General features: G+C 40.2%; 1 protein-coding gene across 1 annotated transcript in view; it reads right to left on the reverse strand.

The window, feature by feature from the left end:
* Positions 1-20,000, reverse strand: part of LOC122807522 (solute carrier family 26 member 6-like) — a 516,873-nt gene that overhangs the window by 253,195 nt on the left and 243,678 nt on the right. The window contains exon 10 of the mRNA XM_044078447.1: positions 4,273-4,350. Within this exon, the coding sequence (XP_043934382.1) occupies positions 4,273-4,350 (78 nt within the window). The remainder of the gene's footprint in view (positions 1-4,272; positions 4,351-20,000) is intronic.

Consider the following 20,000-nt stretch of genomic DNA (forward strand, 5'->3'; position numbering starts at 1 on the left):
AAAAACAAAGAAGCGCTAACAAGGAAAAATACTTATATAACTCTTCCAAATCAACAAAGAAAAAAATGACTCAAAGGCAGATGTGTTATGAATTAAGCACTTTCAATCCTTTATTATAAACAGAATTTCATCAGAATAAATGAATATCAATATGTACAAGAAATATATACATACATTTGTTTATACAGTAAGAATGCGGACAACCTATCAGCAAAAGGCAGTGCAATTAAATGGCAGAAAAACTAAATGGTAGGCATGGTTGTCTGCATTCTTGTGAAGCACTGCGACACTGATATATATGTCTCCTCATTTGGACTCATTCACCTGCAGCACTCAGGAATACAGGCTGGACAAAAACTGCATGTAGATCATTGTCAGAGTAAATTTAAATGTCAGAAAATATTTTAAATCGAGCAATTGCGACAATGTTTTTGACCTACTTCGCTAGAAATACTTTTCTCATATTTAAAACAAGACATAATCAAGGCATATCAAAAATGAAATAATACTATAACAAATATACTTAAACCTTAGTATAATCAGAAAGGGAGGATATGGCAAGTCATAAGAAATCAGTAAAATTAAGCCGAATTTGTCTTGTCTTCCTTCTGTCCTCTTTAGCCTATGATAGAAGCATTTATTGGTGCAGTGTATGTCTTTTGCTGAGTTATAATATAAAACATGGAACCCTGTGTGGTGATTTTTAATAGCTGACCTACACACTAACATAATACCATGCCTGAAAAATATTAAAAAAATACCTGTCTGAAAGGCTGAGATTCACTCACTGTTATACTCCAAATCATATACAATTACTTGTAGCAATTTTCCTATTACCCATAACTCTACTGCTTCTGGGGTTACTTCACATAACTGAACTTCATGTTATGCTAAAAATGGATGATTTTAGGCTAAATCTAAATTATTGACTATCTAAGCAAGTTAATAGTACGTAAAGAATTAATAATAAGGTGCTGTATAGTTTTTGTACATGTCTACAAATAGAATTGTATAACAGCACAGCAGACAACAGTTTGACAAAAGCATCATTTATATGATTATCTTCCAAATGTCACTAAAGTTCTATATAGTTAAAATGTTGTAGCCCTGCAGTGATCAGTTAGTTAAAATAGGCTAAGGAACAATTTTACGTTTCAAAACACATCAAAACATGTAATTATCATGCATAAATGACTAAATGCAAAAAATACAAATGCCCATTTAGAACATGCATTAAGGCACATTTTGGGTATGCATGTTACAGATACTACTTCATGACACCCATGCAGATGGACAATACAGTTACAACTGCTGAATTCTACACAAATGCACTCTATAAGCACTTACATGAGTGCATGGATCATGCTATCCCAAACAGAACCAAGATGCTATCCTCCAAAAAAAGCAAGCCTATCTGGTGGTCCCCTGCCATAAACAAACTGTACAACAGAAGGAAGAAACTGTTGCAAAAGAAAGTAAAATCCCATGAGTGGAGGAGCTCCCTGGTCAGCCTCAGTAAGAAGCTGAGATCCCTTATAAGATCCTCCAAAGCTAGCTACGAAAACAAAATCGCCACTAATTCCAAGGACAACCACAAAGCATTCTATAGCAATGTCAAGACTCTCGATGGCAACACCCAGATCTGCTCTGAGTTACAGCACAAAGGCACAAAAATTACAGAACCAACTGATATTGCCAACATCCTGGCAGATAGGTTCAGTGCTAACCTTAACCCCCCTCTCACTCCCTAAAGGGCCCATATCTATACAGGAAGAATGCAGAGTCCCTGTAATCACAACTATGCAGGTAAAAGCTGCACTCTCTAAAGCCAAAAACACAGCATCCATGGGACTGGACAACATCCCAGGCTGCATTTTACATGAACTTCAGAACGAACTGGCTCGCCACTTAAGCACCATGTTCAATAATAGCCTCACATCAGGCTTTGTGCCCACTGAATGGCACACAGGAACAGTTATCCCACTCCACAAAGGGGGAGCCACCACTGATCCCGGGAACTATCGACCTATTAGCTTGACGAGCCTGGTCTGCAAGGCCATGGAACATATCATCATGGAACTCATAAACAAAGACATTGGTAACCTCCAAACTCTGGATCCCACCCATTTCGGGTTTGTGAAAGGCAGATCATGCCTCCTGAACCTGATCGACTTCTTTGAGGCAGTCAGCAAAGCCATAGATGAGGGTAAGGTGGTTCACACAGCCTATCTTGACCTTGCCAAGGTTTTCAACACCATCCCCTATTCTGGAATTATAGTTAAACTCACTAAACTAGGTATAAATCCCTATGTCACAAGATGGGGTGCCAACTAGCTCACTGACAGAACCCACACTGTAAAAGTTGCAGACTCCAAATCTGACCTCAATGCAGTGACAAGTGGAGTACCACAGGGTTCCGTCCTGGGACCTCTTCTGTTTGGTATCTACTTATTTGAAGTACAGGCTAACACAGAAGGCCTCTGGCTAATGAAGTTCACAGATAACTGCAAACCAGGAGCCATAGTCAAGTCCCAAAATGATGTGGACATCCTACAGAAGGGCCTCACTGAGACAGATGCCTGGTGTCAGAGCCATGGCCTCAAGCTCAATGCCAAAAAATACAGTGTCATTCCCTTTGGTAAAAACTCTGTACCCATGAACTACCACATAGGCAGCAATCTACTTAACACTGTATGTGTGATAAGAGACCTTGGGACCCAGGTGGACAGTAGTCTCTTCTTTGACAGTCACATCGCCACAGTAGTCAGGAAGTCCTTCTACATGGCACACCTCATCATAAAAGGGTTCTCATCCAGGAAAAAAGAGGTCATTGTTCCCCTCTACTTGACACTCATTAGACCCATTATAGAGTACAACGCCCCTTTTGGAATGTACCTCACAAGACATCTGCAGCAACTGGAAAGGCCACAGAAGTACCTCACAAAGAGGATTACTGGCCTCAAACAAATGCCCTACACTGACTGCCTCAAAAAACTCCAGCTTTACTCCGTAGCATATCACCTACTCCGAGGTGATCTCTACCTAACATATAAAGCTATGTCAAACCAGGAGCTGTTCGACATGCTACACCTAAAAAAATCCCAATCCCTCCGAGCTACATGCTCTAGGGACCTAAACCTTGTCACCACAATAAACAGGACATGCTGGAGGGATAGATTCCTGTCCCAGAGACTTCCCATACTCTGGAACATGCTACCCATCTATGCCAAGCAAAGTTCTTCATTAGCACTCTTCAAGAAAAATCTTGATGAGTTGATGGGAAATAGGAAATACACCCTGGGGATCACTTCTGTGTCTCTGCTCGACAGTGGCACAGGAAAATAACTTTCTTGGGTGGCGTAAGCCAGGGAACCTTGCTGGCTAGGCTTACGTAGGCCCTTGGGCCGATAGCCTAGTACCTACCAATGAACCTATGAACCTATAAATCCATGGCAACTGTAATGTACTCGCCCTTTGGGCTCATGTCTGATATTATTCCTGTACAGGCAGCAATAACTGTACTTATGTAATTTACTACTTTCTTTCTTTTATGGCTGTACTATTCCTACTACAGCAAAGAATTTGCAAACATAAATCATCACTCTATGTTATAGCTATAGCTTTGTTAAGTTTGCTAATTATAGTTTCGTTTAAGTTTTGCTAATTATAGTTATTGTCAAATTGCTTTAGTACCATTACTATGCTAAATTGGACTAATTTTCTTGTCATGCCTATAATTTTGCATCCCGTTGTACTATTTTTATGTTACCTTCTAGTATATAGTGGAGCTTTTCTCCTCGGGCCTCTGCTGAAAATGGACATGTATCCAGCCAGACTAGCCCGGTCAACAAATGTAAAATAAAAATAAAAAAATGCATCCTCCACTACTTTGTACTCACAACGTTATGCTGACAAAACTAATATGACATTGTGTTGAAACAGGAGAATGGAGTGACAGTCACACTCTCAAGCACCAAGCTTTTATAAAAGTGTTTGGAATATTGTCCTTTGAATGAGATATGTTAATGACTATTAATAGCTTGCATTTCCAAGAAGCCCTTGATGCTATATCACATCCATCTAACTACAGGTAGTATATGACCTATTTCATATAGTCAACAGCAAAAATACTTTTCCAGTGACATTCCTTTCCTGCTTTCTGAAAACTCAGGGAACACTTTTGCATTAATTATTCTGACATAAGCATTTTCTGACAGTAGAAGAAAAGGAATTGTACCCAAAGTGTTTCACTCTTAAAGTAGCTCTGATTACCTTAGGCAGTTGCTGAAACAGTTCTCCAATCTTCAAAAGGACTATTAAAATAACAAGTGCAGAGATTGCACCAGACACCTGAAAAGATGGAAAAAATGAAAAGCTCAGGTGGATATGTTTTTCTGTTCCATAAACTGCTGTAGTACAAAAGTAACACTCAAAAAAGGATTCATGTAGTTCTATCACATTTATTATACTAATCCCATTATTTATAGTTTGTAGCCTGGTACTTATGCTCATTCTGACTTTGAACTTTGGTTCACAGGACCACTTCTTGGAACAAAACAAAACAGCATTCAGCACTGATTAAAAAGTTACCTAAAATATAAAACACCAAAAATATGGATGAGCAGGAGGCAAATAAACATAATGAAAACAACAGCACAAAAAGTGGCTTGTACTGTTACAGACGTATTTGCTAAAACAATTCAAGCTTTGCCCCTTACCTGCAGATTTGTCAAGATAAAAAATGGTAAACAACACAGTAAAATAAATAGCATAAATATTCAGAACTTGCACCCAGATTCTTCTGAAGAGTAGCAGATTGTGGGGAGGGGGGACTTTTATTATAGCAGTATTCATTTTAAGGGCATGCAGTAATATTACTCATGAAGATAATTTGAGGTAATTATACACAGTGGGGTGACAATCCTGCTCTATTATGAATGCCTGTTTAGGTACAGCCAAGATATGTGGAAGGTAAGGGAAACCTTTTTATAAAGCAATTTCCTACTATTGTTAACTTGACTACACAATAGACTATTGTTTGAGTAAAATTTAAAGGATCAGCTAGTTTGGGTAGAGATTGTAACTGATGAATCTGCTCAAACAAAAATGGAAGCACAGTTATAAATAATTATGTTGGGATAATAAATATCTCTATTTCAGCTGTTGGGTATTGACAAGCTGCAAGAAGACTTATTTATGAAGATGCCTTTGTTGGAAATTTGCATATGCTGTGGTGCATTGTTAATGCAAACACAGTGTGATCCCAGAGTTGGTATATTTAGTTGGGGGGTGTTTCCTTGTTCCATGTTGGCCAAGTGCATACTTACTCTGTTAAAAAATTTGGTAGTGTGATCTGTAATTAAATGGTTCGATGTTGTCATTTCAGTAAAGTCATCTAGATCCCACACTAGGATTCTGATTCAATTCCTAAGAGAGTGAGTGGGCACGTCAAGGTAGCAACAAATAATACTGTCTCTTTAAGAACACAGTAAATCAAGAGCCGTCAACATTTCTATGGAGAATAAATAGATGTGGATCCCATGAGAGGAAAACATTAACTGGAGACTGGTCTGTGAATCAGAAAGGTTTACTGAGATGGGAAATGGTCTAAATAAGGCTTCTCTACTCTGGCCCACCAATGACTTATTTGCTCCTGTGTATTTCAAGAATCAAGAATGCTTTAAAATATTTGTAATAACAGGCACTAACAGCCTAAGTACTAACTTGTAAATTTAAGTGGACATTTTGGTTTTCTTTGGAAACACTCAGGTTTACATTATAGTTAGCCAAAAATGGTAAAGTAAACTTTATTTTTGATTTAGGACCTAACTCACTTTCACTTATTGTATTCTCTTAATAATGCCTTTAAATTCTTCAAAGGCTGTTTAAAGTATTAGTAAAATCTCTGATCTGTCAGGGTCTTTTGATACTTTTGCCTATGTTTTTTTTTTCTTTGTGACCTATTTATTTGTTGTTTTGTTCTCTTGATAATGGTTTTATTAGGGAATTGTTATGGCTAGGCTTGTATTGTCCATAGGGCCGATAGCTTCGTACCAAGCTATGAACCTATTTAAACTAGTCATATAGTTTCTTATAAGTTTACTCCTGAATTCTATTTATAGAATATATTTTTAACAATTTACTTTGATTAAATTCAGACTGGGGAATTTTTAATCATAGTCCATATGTGCATAAATGCAAGTTGCATGCTTTGTTTAGTTTGTGCCCTTTCATTACCATAATTCATAGACATAAACCATCGTAATGATGAGAAATGTATGGCAGCTGATTGGCCTCTGTAGATGGTGAACAGGTGTACACAGTTTATCATGTTGTACTCCTGACAGGGGAAGCACTATGTAGCAAAGCTGTGAACAGAAATGTAGCAAGGTATAGAGGTATAGTATACCTTAATAAGTAGCTATACCTTATTAAGTAGCTACTTAGTAGCTATGTAATAAACAGAACAGCAGCTCAGTAATGTATAAAGGTATACTATACCTTACTTATAAGATACTTGTTAGCTATGTAATGCAGACAATAACAACTTAGGAAGGTATAAAGATATACCTTACAAAGTAGTTACTTTGCAGCTATATTACACAAACAGGAACAGCAATGTATAAGGTAAAATATATAATATACCTTATGAAATAACTTATTGGTATGTTTTAGATTAATAAGTTGCTTCCCTCAGTTGCACCATGCTCTAGCACATGTCTAAGAGTGATTCATAGGTTCATAGGTTCATAGGTAGGTACTAGGCTATTGGCCCAAGGGCCTAAGTCAGCCTAGCCAACAAGGTTCCCTGGCTTATACCACAAAAGAAAGTTATTTTCCTGTGCCCCTGTTGAGCAGAGCCACAGAAGTAATCCTCGAGGTGTATTTCCTATTTCCCATCCACTCATCAAGATTTTTCTTGAAGAGTGCTAATGAGGAACTTTGCTTGACATAGATGGGTAGCTTGTTCCAGAGTATGGGAAGTCTCTGGGACAGGAATCTATTCCTCCAGCATGTCCTGTCTATTGTGGTATCAAGGTTTAGGTCCCTAGAGCATATAGCTCGGAGGGATTGGAATTTCTTTAGGTGCAGCATGTCCAACAGCTCTGGGTTTGACATCGCTTTATATGTTAGGCAGAGATCACCTCGGAGTAGGCGATATGCTACGGAGTAAAGCTGGAGTTTTTTTAAATGGTCAGTGTCGGGAATCTGTTTGAGGCCAGTAATCCTCTTTGTGAGCTACTTCTGTGGCCTTTCCAGCTGCTGCAGATGTCTTGTGAGGTACATTCCAAAAGTGGCATTGTACTCTATAATGGGTCTAATGAGTGTCGAGTAGAGGGGAACAATGGCCTCTTTTTTCCTGGATGAAATCCCTTTTGTGATGAGGTGTGCCACATAGAAGGATTTCCTGACTACTGTGGCGATGTGATTATCAAAGGAGAGACTACTGTCCACCTGGGTCCCAAGGTCTCTTATAACACATTCGGCATTAAGTAGACTGCCGCCTATGTGGTAGTTCATGGGTACAGAGTTTTTAACAAAGGGGATGACAATACACTTTTTGGCATTGAGCTTGAGGCCATGGCTCTGACACCAGGCATCTGTCTCAGTGAGGCCCTTCTGTAGGGTGTCCACATCATTTGGGGACTCGACTATTGCTCCTGTTTGCAGTCATCTGCAAACTTCATTAGCCAAAGGCCTTCTGTATTAGCCTGTATGTCAGAGAAGTAGATACCAAACAGGAGAGGTCCCAAGACTAAACCCTGTGGTACTCCACTTGTCACTGGTTTGAAGTCACATTTGGAGTCTGCAACTTTTACAGTGTGGGTTCTGTCAGTGAGCCAGTTAGCAACCCATCTTGTGACATAAGGATTTATACCTAGTTTAGTGAGGTTATCTATAATTCCAGAATGGGGGATGGTGTTGAAAGCTTTGGCAAGGTCAAGATAGGTTGTGTGAACCACCTTACCCTCGTCTGCAGCTTTGGTGACTGCCTCAAAGAAGTCGATCAGGTTCAGGAGGCATGGTCTGCCTTTCTCAAACCCAAACTGGGTGGGGTCCAGAGTTTGGAGGTTACCAATGTCCTTGCTTATGAGTTCCATGATGATATGTTCCATGGCCTTACAGACCAGGCTAGTCAGGCTAATAGGGCGATAGTTCCCAGAATCAGTGGTGGCTCCCCCTTTGTGGAGTGGGATAACTGTTGCTGTGCACCATTCAGTGGGCACAAAGCCTGATGTGAGGCTATGATTGAACATGGTGCTTAGGTGGGGAGCCAGTTTGTTCTGAAGTTTGTGTAAAACGTTGCCTGGGATGTTGTCCAGTCCCATGGATGCTGTGTTTTTGGCTTTAGCGAGTGCAGTTTTTACCTGCATAGTTGTGATTACAGGGACTCCGCATTCTTCCTTTATAGATATGGGCCCTTTAGGGGTGTGAAAGGGGGTAACATTAGCACTGAACCTATCTGCCAGGATGTTGGCAATATCAGTTGGTTCTGTAATTTTCGTGCCATTGTGCTGTAGCTCAGAGCAGATCTGGGTGTTGCCATTGGGATTCCTGACATAGCTATAGAATGCTTTGTGGTTGTCCTTAGAATCAGTGGAGATTTTGTCTTCATAGCTAGCTTTGAAGGATCTTATAAGGGATCTTAGCTTCTTACTGAGGCTGACCAGGGAGCACCTCCACTCATGGGATTTTACTCTCTTTTGCAACAGTTTCTTCCTTCTGTTGTAGAGTTTGTTTATGGCAGGGGACCACCAGATTGGCTTCCTTTTTTTGGAGGATAGCGTCTTGATTCTGTTCGGGATAGCACGATCTATGCACTCGTGAATAGTTTCCATGATTCGGCATGATGGTGGAACTAAGGTCATTACCATATTATGGCAATGTGGGAATGTGGTGTTGTTATAGTTTCCATGATTTGGCATGATGGTGGAGCTAAGGTCATTACCATATTATGGCAATGTGGAAATGTGGTGTTGTTATAGTTCTCACTGGTGGGAAGTTGACAGTATATCACTGTGATGGACTAGGAAAAGCTGTGGTTTTGTTAGTAATCTTGCCAGCACCATGGGGAGCTCCTTTGCTGGTAGGGTTTTTCCTACTGTACAAATTAATTTTCTTTTCTTTTTTACTGTAGCACTAAAATTATGCCTGTAGGGAAATCAGTGCTTGCCCTCAAAACAAGAATATACCAATACTTATATGTGATTAGAAGACAGAATGACAATAATACCCTTAGTAAGTGCTCTAAAAATTGTTTGGACCTTGAGAAACTTTTGTATTATATCTTTGAAAAAGTTCCTGAAAATGATTGATGCAGAAAATAAGAAGCTTATTTGGAGTCAAGGGAGTTGCACTGACAGCTATTACAGAATGCTAAACAGTTCCTGGCTATTAATGAGAAATCATCCATTAGCAGTGTATTAATTTTAAAATCAGATTGAATATAAAATTATTTTTATAATAATAATGTTTTTATAGAACATATTGATCATTGTTTTTTATAATTTACTTTTTTCAATACTTAGTATTTCAAAGTGTTTACATGTATCTGTTTCGGGAAGGGTTATATGAAATATATTTTTACATTTCTTTGATTTATGTGTTTTTCGTGAAAGGATTTTATTGACTGTTGAATGGGTAACTATTGTTGCCACCACACCTGTTATTTACTATTTAAGTCACAGGAAACACAGCTGTTTACACCTCTGATGAAGTTCCAGTTCAATTAAAACACTTGGAACTGGTTGACAGCAAATGTGGGTTTTGGTTCTAACTATTTATTCTTTCACACATTTTCTAAGAGTTTGTCATGGGATATATTAAGCAATATATCAGGAGGGTAGGGATATCACTGTGCTGACTCATCAGCATGTATTCAGTTAGAGTCCTGAAAGTTAAATCATTAGAGCCAACCTATGCAGAGATTGTGTTGTGTTTGTGAAATGCTTATGATCTAGGGTAGGCCATGTGCCTGTGTATTCCATGCATGCAGTACTAATATTTTGGAATAATCCACATAGAATGTCATGGGTCTATATTAGAACACTGAAGTCTTAAAACTTCAATTGTTCTAATATCGACCCCTATTCAGCGAATGCTTAAAATAGCGAACATGCAGAACAGCGAATTATTTCCCAGGGAAAAAATTTGCTGTTCCGAAACACATACACACAACACAAGCACACCAAAAAAACAGCAATCCACACACATACACTTAAAATCCTACATCTAACCCTACACTGAACTGTACATACACTACTATCTATCTACTTACCTTAACCCAAACCCTAACCCTAAGGTCTGTCACTATTGCACACTCACCTCACCCATGCCCTAACCCTAACTCACTTACCCCGCCCTAACCCTAACGTCCGTCACAATCGCACACTTACCTGACCTGCTCCCTAACCCTAACTCACCTAACCCGCACCCTAACCCTCACGTCCACACAATTGCACACTTACCTGAACCCGACCCGTAACTTTCCACCACAGTGCTGAAAATAGCAAAGCGACAGAAATGGCCAACTGAATTCTTTCCCTAGGAAAAAATCTGGTGTTCTGCAGCTTTGATATTTTCAGCATTTGCTGACTAGGGGTCGATATTAGAACATTCGAAGTTTCAAGAATTCGATGTTCTAATATAGACCTGAATGTCATACCCCATTGTGTACCTTCGTCTACGAATCACATAGGTCTTTACTACTCTGTTCTCTGGTGTACCAGCCTTACTTCATGGTGCACATTGCTTAAGAACAGTATCTACTGTCATATATAGTACTATTAAGTCAGGTTTACCTGTTACATAATGTTTGATTAAGCATGGGACAAGGTATGTACTATAAAGGGGTCTATATCAAAACTTCGAAGAAGTAAAACGTCGAACGTTAAAACATCGAACCCACAACATCGAATGATGAAAATAGCGAAGCCCCAGAACATCGAAATCTTACCTAGGGCAAGATTTAGGTGGGCCGTTCCGTGGCTTCGTTATTTCCTCCACTGTGGTGCAAGAGTTATGGACCTTAGGGTTAGGGTGCGGGTTAAGGTAAGTGGATAGTTAGTAATGTATGTATGGTGTAGTGTAGGGTTTGGTTTTGTTAACTGTATGTGTGTATTAATTTCTTTGTTTGTGTATAGTTTCGTAGGGTATGTGCGCAATAGTTACGGACCTTAGGGTTAGGGTGTGGGTTAAGGTAAGTGCATAGTTAGTAATGTATGTATGGTTTAGTGTGTGGTTTAGTTTTGTTAACTGTATGTGTGTTGTTTATTTATTTTGGTGCGCTTGTGTTGTGTGTATGTTTCTCAGAATATTGAAAGCATTGAATGCTCAGAATAGCAAATTTTTTCCCAGGGAAAAAAAATTGCTATTCTGAGCATTCAATGTTTTCAATATTCGAAATTCCAAGTTCGAACATATGGTGTTCGATATTTTTGAATTTCGAATATATGATATAGACCCCTATAAAGTACTATTAACTCAAGTCTACCTGTTGCAACATTTGAATAAACATGGGACAGGGTTTGCAATATACAGTAGTGTTAAATCAGGTCTACCTGTCATGACATTTGATTAAACATGAGTCAGCATATGTTTATTTAAGTACTATTAAGCCAGGTTCACTTGTTGCAATGTTTAATTAAGCATAGGACAGGGTATGTATATTTTACTGCTATTAAATCAGGTTTACCTGTTGCAGTATTTTATCTTATATTACACAGTTACATTGTATTCAAGGATTTTTTTACAAACATCAGGTTTAATAATTCTGTGCTTACCTATGAAACTATGAATCTATACATATAGAAAACTGAGTAGTATTCATTTAGTAGTCAATAGTCAAGGGCAGTTTGGACAGCATTGCAAAGTCTACTACAATAACAGTGAGGATTTTTGGTGATGCCCTTAGTAAGTCCTTTCAAGTAATGAAAAATAATGGCCGGTAATGTGAACAATACCTGGAGTAGCAATTCCTATTCAGTGGCTGTTAATATGAGGTCCTGTGAAAACAGTCCTAGTATATAGAATTGGAGATCCTATAAAATGGGATTGGTTTCGTAATAGCAGGGAAGTGGCCATGTAAGCTTGACACCAAATGTCCAACACTACAGGACAAGACCAAAGCATGTGGAGGTAGTCACCCTCAGCTGCCCCACAACCCAACACACAGCCCTTCTCCTTTGCCTTTTTGGTACAACTGCAGTGGTGTAAGGTGCCAAAAATGTATTTTATTAAAATGTGACAAGTAAACAGCGTGCATTAACCACCAATTACAACCCATAACTGAAGTTCTGAACTGGTTTTTGGGTTCGATTTGGGAATATAAGGTCGCTTCCCAGTGTAGTCTATTACCCTCAAACACTGTAGAACCATAATCATCCAGCATTTTGTATAAAACAGACAATAAATGTAATTTAGCACCTACATTGCCCTGAATCCCTCCCCAGTAGCCCTTCCATTACTTCTGGCTCATGAGATATGCCCTAGGCTAGGCTGATAATTTGTAAATATTGCTACCATTTAATGTCCATGTCTTGGCATCTCTTGTTTACATACAATAAGGGGTATGGGTCCCCCATCCCTAGTGGAGTAAAGATCCGGCCACTAAATAAATTCCCCCCATCCCATTAACCCAGAAAATCAGAATACCCTTGATACACATTTTTTTTTTATTTTCCCATTTCCTATTCTATTTGGACTCAGTAGAATGGCATAGCTTGCACTTAGCCAACAGTCTAAACAGTTTATTATCCATGCCTCCCACATCACAGGTTTTCCATTTTTCAGTCTGTCTGGCCATTCCTAGTAGAGTAAGGTTAAACTCAGGAAGTAACCCAAATTGGTGTGGGTCTAGATCTTCTCTTTATGAAATGTACCAGGTCAGCTGCCTGGGCATAGTTCAGGAGATCTGGTATCCCCAACCCACCATATTTACTAGGTGCCATTAATTTCTTTCTCAATAACTTTGAATGTTTGTTTTCCCAGATATAACTCATCAGTGGTTTCTGCAGTTTGCCAGGAACCTAGCTACAAAAAGAAACTTTTGCAAAAGGTTCATATGTACTGCAGCAATCTCAGCAATAAGGGGAAGCTATAGCATAGCCCATCAGCTGATTTTTTTGTTGGAAACCCTAAAACACAGCCTTGAAATTAATGGCTTGGGTATCACTGAAGTGATGCGAAAGTTCAGTCACAAGGTATGTATGGGACTGTGTACATTTAACTCCTAAACAGTTTATACACATGGGGTTAATGGGATGGGGGGAATTTATTTAGTGGCCGGATCTTTACTCCACTAGGGATGGGGGACCCATACCCCTCCATAAAGGTGGTGCCTCAACAGATCCTGGAAACTATCGCCCCATAAGCCTGACTAGCTTGGTCTGCAAAGCTATGGAAAGGATCATCATGGACCTCATAAATAAAGATATTGGGGACCTACAAACACTGGATCCTACCCAGTTCGGCTTTGTTAAGGGCAGATCCTGCCTCTTAAACCTGGTTGATTTCTTTGAAACAGTCACCAAGGCCATTGACGAGGGGAAGGTGGTCCACACAGCCTACCTGGACCTCGCAAAAGCCTTCGATACAATACCCCACTCGGGCATTATAGATAAGCTCACCAGCTTAAATATAAACCCCTATGTCACTAGATGGATTGCAAACTGGCTCAAGGATAGAACCCACATGGTTAGAATTGCTGGAGCCATGTCAGACTAAACCAGTTACAAGTGGTGTCCCACAAGGCTCAGTCCTGGGACCTCTCTTGTTCGGTATATATTTCTCGGAGGTACAGGCCAACACGGAAGGACTGTGGCTGACCAAGTTTGCAGATGACTGCAAACTGGGTGCCATAATCGACTCTCCAGCCGACACAAGCATCCTCCAAAAGGGCCTCATAGAAACAGACAACTGGTGCCAGTGCCATGGCCTCAAGCTAAATGCCAAAAAGTGTATAGTCATCCCCTTTGGCAAAAACAAAGTGCCCACAAATTACCACATAGGTGGAAATCCATTAAGTACAGAAGAAGTAATTAGGGACCTGGGGACCCAAGTTGATAGCAATCTCTCATTTGACAACCATGTGGCCAAAGTGGTTAGAAAAACATTTTATATAGCCCACCTAATCATGAAGGATTCACATCTAGATCAGGGGAGGTCATCATGCCTCTTTACTCATCCCTCATCAGACCCATAATTGAGTACAATGCCCTTTTGGGATGTACCTTACCAGACACCTGCAGCAACTTGAAAGACCCCAAAAGTACCTCACCAAGAGGATCAAAGGGCTCAAACAGATGCCATATGCTGCCCGGTTAAAGAAACTCCAGCTCTACTCAGTGGCATACCGCCTGTTCAGAGGCGATCTGTGCCTGACGTATAAAGCCATGTCCAACCCGGAATTAATGGACATGCTGCACCTCAGAAAATCCAAATCCCATCGAGCTCTGGCGCTCGAGAGACTTGAACCTCAGCACTGAAATAAATAGGACATGCTGAAGGGACAGATTCATAACCCAGAGGCTCCCTTCACTCTGGAATAAAATCCCAGTCCAGGTTAGGCAGAGTCCCTCATTGACTCTCTTCAAGAGGAATCTTGATGAGTGGATGGGAGATCGTAGGTTTACCCCGGGTATCACTTCTGTGTCACTGTTAGATAGAGGCACAGTATACTAACCTTGAAAAAGGGCATAGCAAAATAAATTTAAAATGGGTGGCGAAAGCCAAACACATTCTGGCTAGGCTTATAAATGCCCTAGGGCAGATAGCCTAGTATGAACCTATGAACCTATGAACCTAAGTGGGCGACTTTATCCCTAAGTGAAAAAAGCACAGTTTTATTCCAGTTCACTGCTGGCCTATAAAGTACCCTGAATGAGTCAAATGTCTCTACTATTTCAGTTAAATTCATTGATGAGTTACTCAGCCACATCACACAACTATAAACAAACTAAGCATCAGTGTAGATATGCCCCCCCTCGTAGGAATGTTCCAATATGGACAGTTCTGTTTAATATCCAAGCTTAATGCTATGATTGCTACTACAAAGAGGTATGAGGAAAGGGGGCAGCCTTGCCTAGATCCTCTAAGCAATTGGAATGGCTGGGAACAAACCAGGCCAATGGCTGTGAATACAGAAGTTTGCACCATCCCATAAAATTATTGAAAATACCATATCATTTTAAGACCAACTACATAAAATCCCATTGCAACATATAAGTGCACCCGTGAGTAAGTCACTCTGTTTACCAGTGTGCTGCATATTGAAAAGAAGTCTGAGTAAACAACTGGTGTCAGAGCCATGGACTAAAACTAAATGCTAAGAAATGCATAATAGTATCCTTTGGGAAGTCATCCATCCCTGGTAACAATCATATTGACAACACACCCCTTAGAGTTGACCCAGTAGTTAGGGACTTAAGGACACACATAGATAGTAATCTAGCCTTTGATCATCATGTGTCTACAGTGGTGAGGAAATCATTCTATGCTGCACAACTTATAAGCAAAGGTATAGCATCTAAGTCCAAGGAAGTCATTGTTCCACTGGATTCAGGATTCATCAGCCCTATCAGAGCACAATGCCCCCTTTGGTATGTACCTAACCAGGCATAGCCAACAATTGGAATGTCCACAGGGGTTCCTCACTAAAAGAACACAGGGCGTAAGTAATATGTCCTATGCAGATGGCCTCAAGGCCCTATCTCTGTATTTTGTCCCCTACAGGCTTTTGAGGTAAAATCTATGTCTGGCATACATGGCATTGTCAGACCCCACCCTGATGGAACTCCTGCAAATCTGGAAAACAAACAACACCAGAATTACCCATTCTAAAGACTTAAACCTTGCCTGTGATATAAATAGGACCTGCTGGAAAGATAGGTATGTATCCCAGCAACTACCCCATCTATGAACAGGCTTCCCATCCATGTGAAGCAGAGTTCCTCCCTAACCCAATTCAAGTGCAACTTGGACACCTGGATGGAAAACTGGAAATTCATCTCTGGTTTGGCACCTATGTCTCTAATGGACACCTGTAAATTATTCATCTCCCAGGCCCATACTTACACTTATCAAAGGTATCAGAACTTGTCAGAGATTTGGGATGCATGGCTAGGCCTAAAAATGCCTTTGTGGTTGTTAGCCTACTAAACACCTATAAACCTTTGAACCTATGAGCAGCCCTGGTATCCAGTACCTCTGAGTGATAAAACATGATATGTGTGCCCGTACTAGTTTGTTTATAGCTTTCCCTAGTCTAAGGGCTAGAATCTTTGCCAGAATTTGGATTTCTACAGTCATCAAAGAGATCGACCTATAATTTTTCAGTGCTGCAAGAGATTTTTCCACCTTAAGAAAGCTAATAATATTGCTATTAACATTTGACATGGTAAAATTGCAGCCATTTTGCTGACATTAAATAATTCCAGTGTGTGTGTTTGTGTGTTTGTGTGTGTGTGTGTGTGTGTGTGTGTGTGTGGGGGGGGGGGGGGTTAGTTCATCTCCTATGCTCTTATACATTTCAGCATTTAGACCATCAAAGTCTGGTGTCCAACTCAGTTTATATCCCCTAGCATTACTGGGGCATCCAACATATGCTGGGATTCAACATCAAGCTTTGGCCACAATATAAGGTCACTAGATTTAGTTCACTGTACCACTGCACCAAGGGAAATTCACCCCTAGTATGGTAGTTTCTGTAAAAATGGGCATTAGACTCATTCACACCAGAGGATGACCTCTGCATTCTCCCCTGGTTGTCCCACAACTTCAAAATAGCATATTATTGTCTCTGCTCCTGTAGCCTACAGACCAATACCTTCCGGGACCATATCTGCCTTGTCCAATACATTTCTCTGACATGTTTCCACTTTTTGTTGCTGCAAAGCATAACTAATGTCGATCATGTTAGGTAGTCTTACAATGGCCAGTAGGCTTCCCTTCTCAATTTTAAAACCTCCTGACCTAACTAACTATCTCTGCATTTGGATTGTGTGCATCATTCAGTAATATTGGCTAATTGCTCCCTATATTTATTCAGGATCAGTTGTTTACTCATCTCCCTTCTTTTCCTCAGATGATTGACAAAGGCTAGCATATTAAGCTTTAATATTGCCATTTTCTCATCAGTTCCTGACATTGATCAATGGACTCTTGGAGAAAAAGCTGCTGAGTCCTTATTTCCAACTGTGCTATAAATCAGAGTTTTTTTTAATACCAATGGATCTATTCATTGCCTTACAGGGGGTGGGGTGAGGCCAAGCTCTATTCCTGTATTCCAATATAACCATCCTGTGGATAGAGTAAGGTGTATGCAGGGCAAACCTCACTGAGCAGCTGCTAGCATACCAGAAAGAAATGTAGTATTCTTTCAGAGCCCATTGTAGGGGCAAAAAATATAAATTTCAAATTCCACAAATGCATATGTCTTCATACATCTGTCAGATACAAGTGCATAATCCATTTGCTTGTTCTATCACTGTGCCTTAATAGTCTAGTCTTGGTCTTTGCTATCTTGTCTGTCTTATAATCTAACATCACATTAAAATCTTCTCCAAGTAACACTGAAAGATATGCTCCCCCCATGTGTATTACTGCCATGAGAAAAGATACAAAAGGACTAGCTCCTTCAGATTGGGCCCATAAAAGTTGCCCACTGTTATCTCTCCCTGGAATGCCCTGGCCCTTATCACTACCTATTGTCCTCCGTTGTCAGTTTTGCAGTTGATCTTCTGCTACCCTAGGGAGCTTCTAAACAATGTTAAGACACCCTGGGAAGGGCTGCTTCAATATAGTCCCACAGACAAGCCATTCTAAACAGTCAATCTAGCTAAAGTATTTTGCTTTGACAACTTACATTCCTGTAAATACACCACTTGACCTCCAAATTCTGGATATGATAAAATATATATAAGCTGATTTAATCACAGGATTTAGATTCTTCACATTCCAAGTAAGGAATTTCATTTGTCTACATTTAGCAGTCATAAGACTCCCTGACCTGGACAGAAACTATTATAGAGCCACCTAACATGATGAAATTACTGATTGATGGCAGTAAGGTTACCACACTAACCTTATGCTACCTAGCCCAAGACAATAATCTGTAATTAGACTTCTGTTACTGATTCTCTCCTGTTTGGTATCTACTTCTCTGAAGTACAGGCTAACACAGAAGGCCTCTGGCTAACGAAGTTCGCAGATGACTGCAAAGTAGGAGCCATAGTTGAGTCCCCAAATGATGTGGACATCCTACAGAAGAGCATCACTGAGACAGATGCTTGGTGTCAGAGCCATAGCCTCAAGCTCAATGCCAAAAAGTGCATTGTCATCCCCTTTGGTAAAAACTCTGTACCCATGAACTACCACATAGGCGGCAGTCTACTGAATGCCGAATGTGTGATAAGAGACCTTGGGACATAGGTGGGCAGTAGTCTCTCCTTTGATAATCACATCGCCACAGTAGTCAGGAAATCCTTCTACGTGGCACACCTCATCAAAAAAGGGTTCTCATCCAGGAAAAAAGAGGTCATTGTTCCCCTCTACTCGACACTCATTAGACCCATTATAGAGTACAACGCCCCTTTTGGAATGTACCTCACAAGACATCTGCAGCAGCTGGAAAGGCCACAGAAGTACCTCACAAAGAGGATTACTGGCATCAAACAGATGCCCTACACTGACCGTCTCAAAAAACTCCAGCTTTACTCTGTAGCATATCGCCTACTCTGAGGAGGCATCTGCCTAACATATAAAGCTATGTCAAACCCAGAGCTGTTGGACACGCTACACCTAAAGAAATCCTAATCCCTCTGAGCTACACACTCTAGGAATCTAAACCTTGTCACCACAATAAACAGGACATGCTGGAGGGATAGATTGCTGTCCCAGAGACTTCCTATACTCTGGAACAAGCTACCCATCTATGTCAAGCAAAGTTCCTCATTAGCACTCTTCAAGAAAAATCTTGATGAGTGGATGGGAAATAGGAAATACACCCCAGGGATCACTTCTGTGGCTCTGCTCAACAGGGGCACAGGAAATTAACTTTCTTGCATGGCGTAAGCCAGGGAACTTTGTTGGCTAGGCTTACTTAGGCCCTTGGGCCGATAGCCTAGTACCTACCTTTGAACCTATGAACCTATTAACCTATGAACCTATGATTGGTGAGACTTCTCCACTTAAAACATCCATGTTGCAGTTACTTTCAACAATGATAGGGGGTACTTCCAAACACAACTCTCCACATGGTAGCATCAGGAACCACAATTAATGTAATAGTCTTTATTGCCATCTCTATTAAAAAAATAATAATAATAAAGAAATCGATGTTTCATGCACCTATGCATTGACACATTAAATCCCAAGCTAAATTTCCAACTGATAGTAAACTTCATGCAGTGGACACCATTCCATCCATTGTACACATGACAATAAATCTCTGATGTCGACCCTATATCCTTATAACCTAAGTATACCATAACTCTTTCTCCCTATCTCAATGTAAGGGTAAGTCTTTGAATAAACACGCATAAGAAAAAATGTTCATATTGTATAATGGCTAAAACAAACATCCCTGTTTGAGCCAATGTAGAAACTATCTAACAGAACCGACATATATACATAACATACCAGCTGCAATATCCCCATAAGTACCCATAGTATAACCCATACTGGGTACATTTCCCGTATGCAAGATAGCCACTGTAGAGGTTAACACATTCCCTTCAAGTCACTGACAGCACAGCTGTTTCTGCTTCCTGGGCAAGTGCTGTTCTGTCCTGCTGCTTCTCTAAAAGTTTAATATCTGTATGAGAGAGGTCAGGACCTACAAAGTCTATGGCAAATTCTTGATAGATTGGCTAAGACAGGTATCTGTCAGAATGCTCAGTTATTGGGGCAGGCTGGTGGTACAGTTGCTTTGTATTAGCAGCTTACCTTGCACCCAAAGCTGAATGAATGACAGTGGCTTTGGTCTTCTTGCCTGGGGACTT

Source organism: Protopterus annectens, chromosome 7.part1 (genome assembly GCF_019279795.1).
Source record: "Protopterus annectens isolate FY-2018-M chromosome 7.part1, PAN1.0, whole genome shotgun sequence".
NCBI classification, from domain to species: Eukaryota; Metazoa; Chordata; order Ceratodontiformes; family Protopteridae; genus Protopterus; species Protopterus annectens.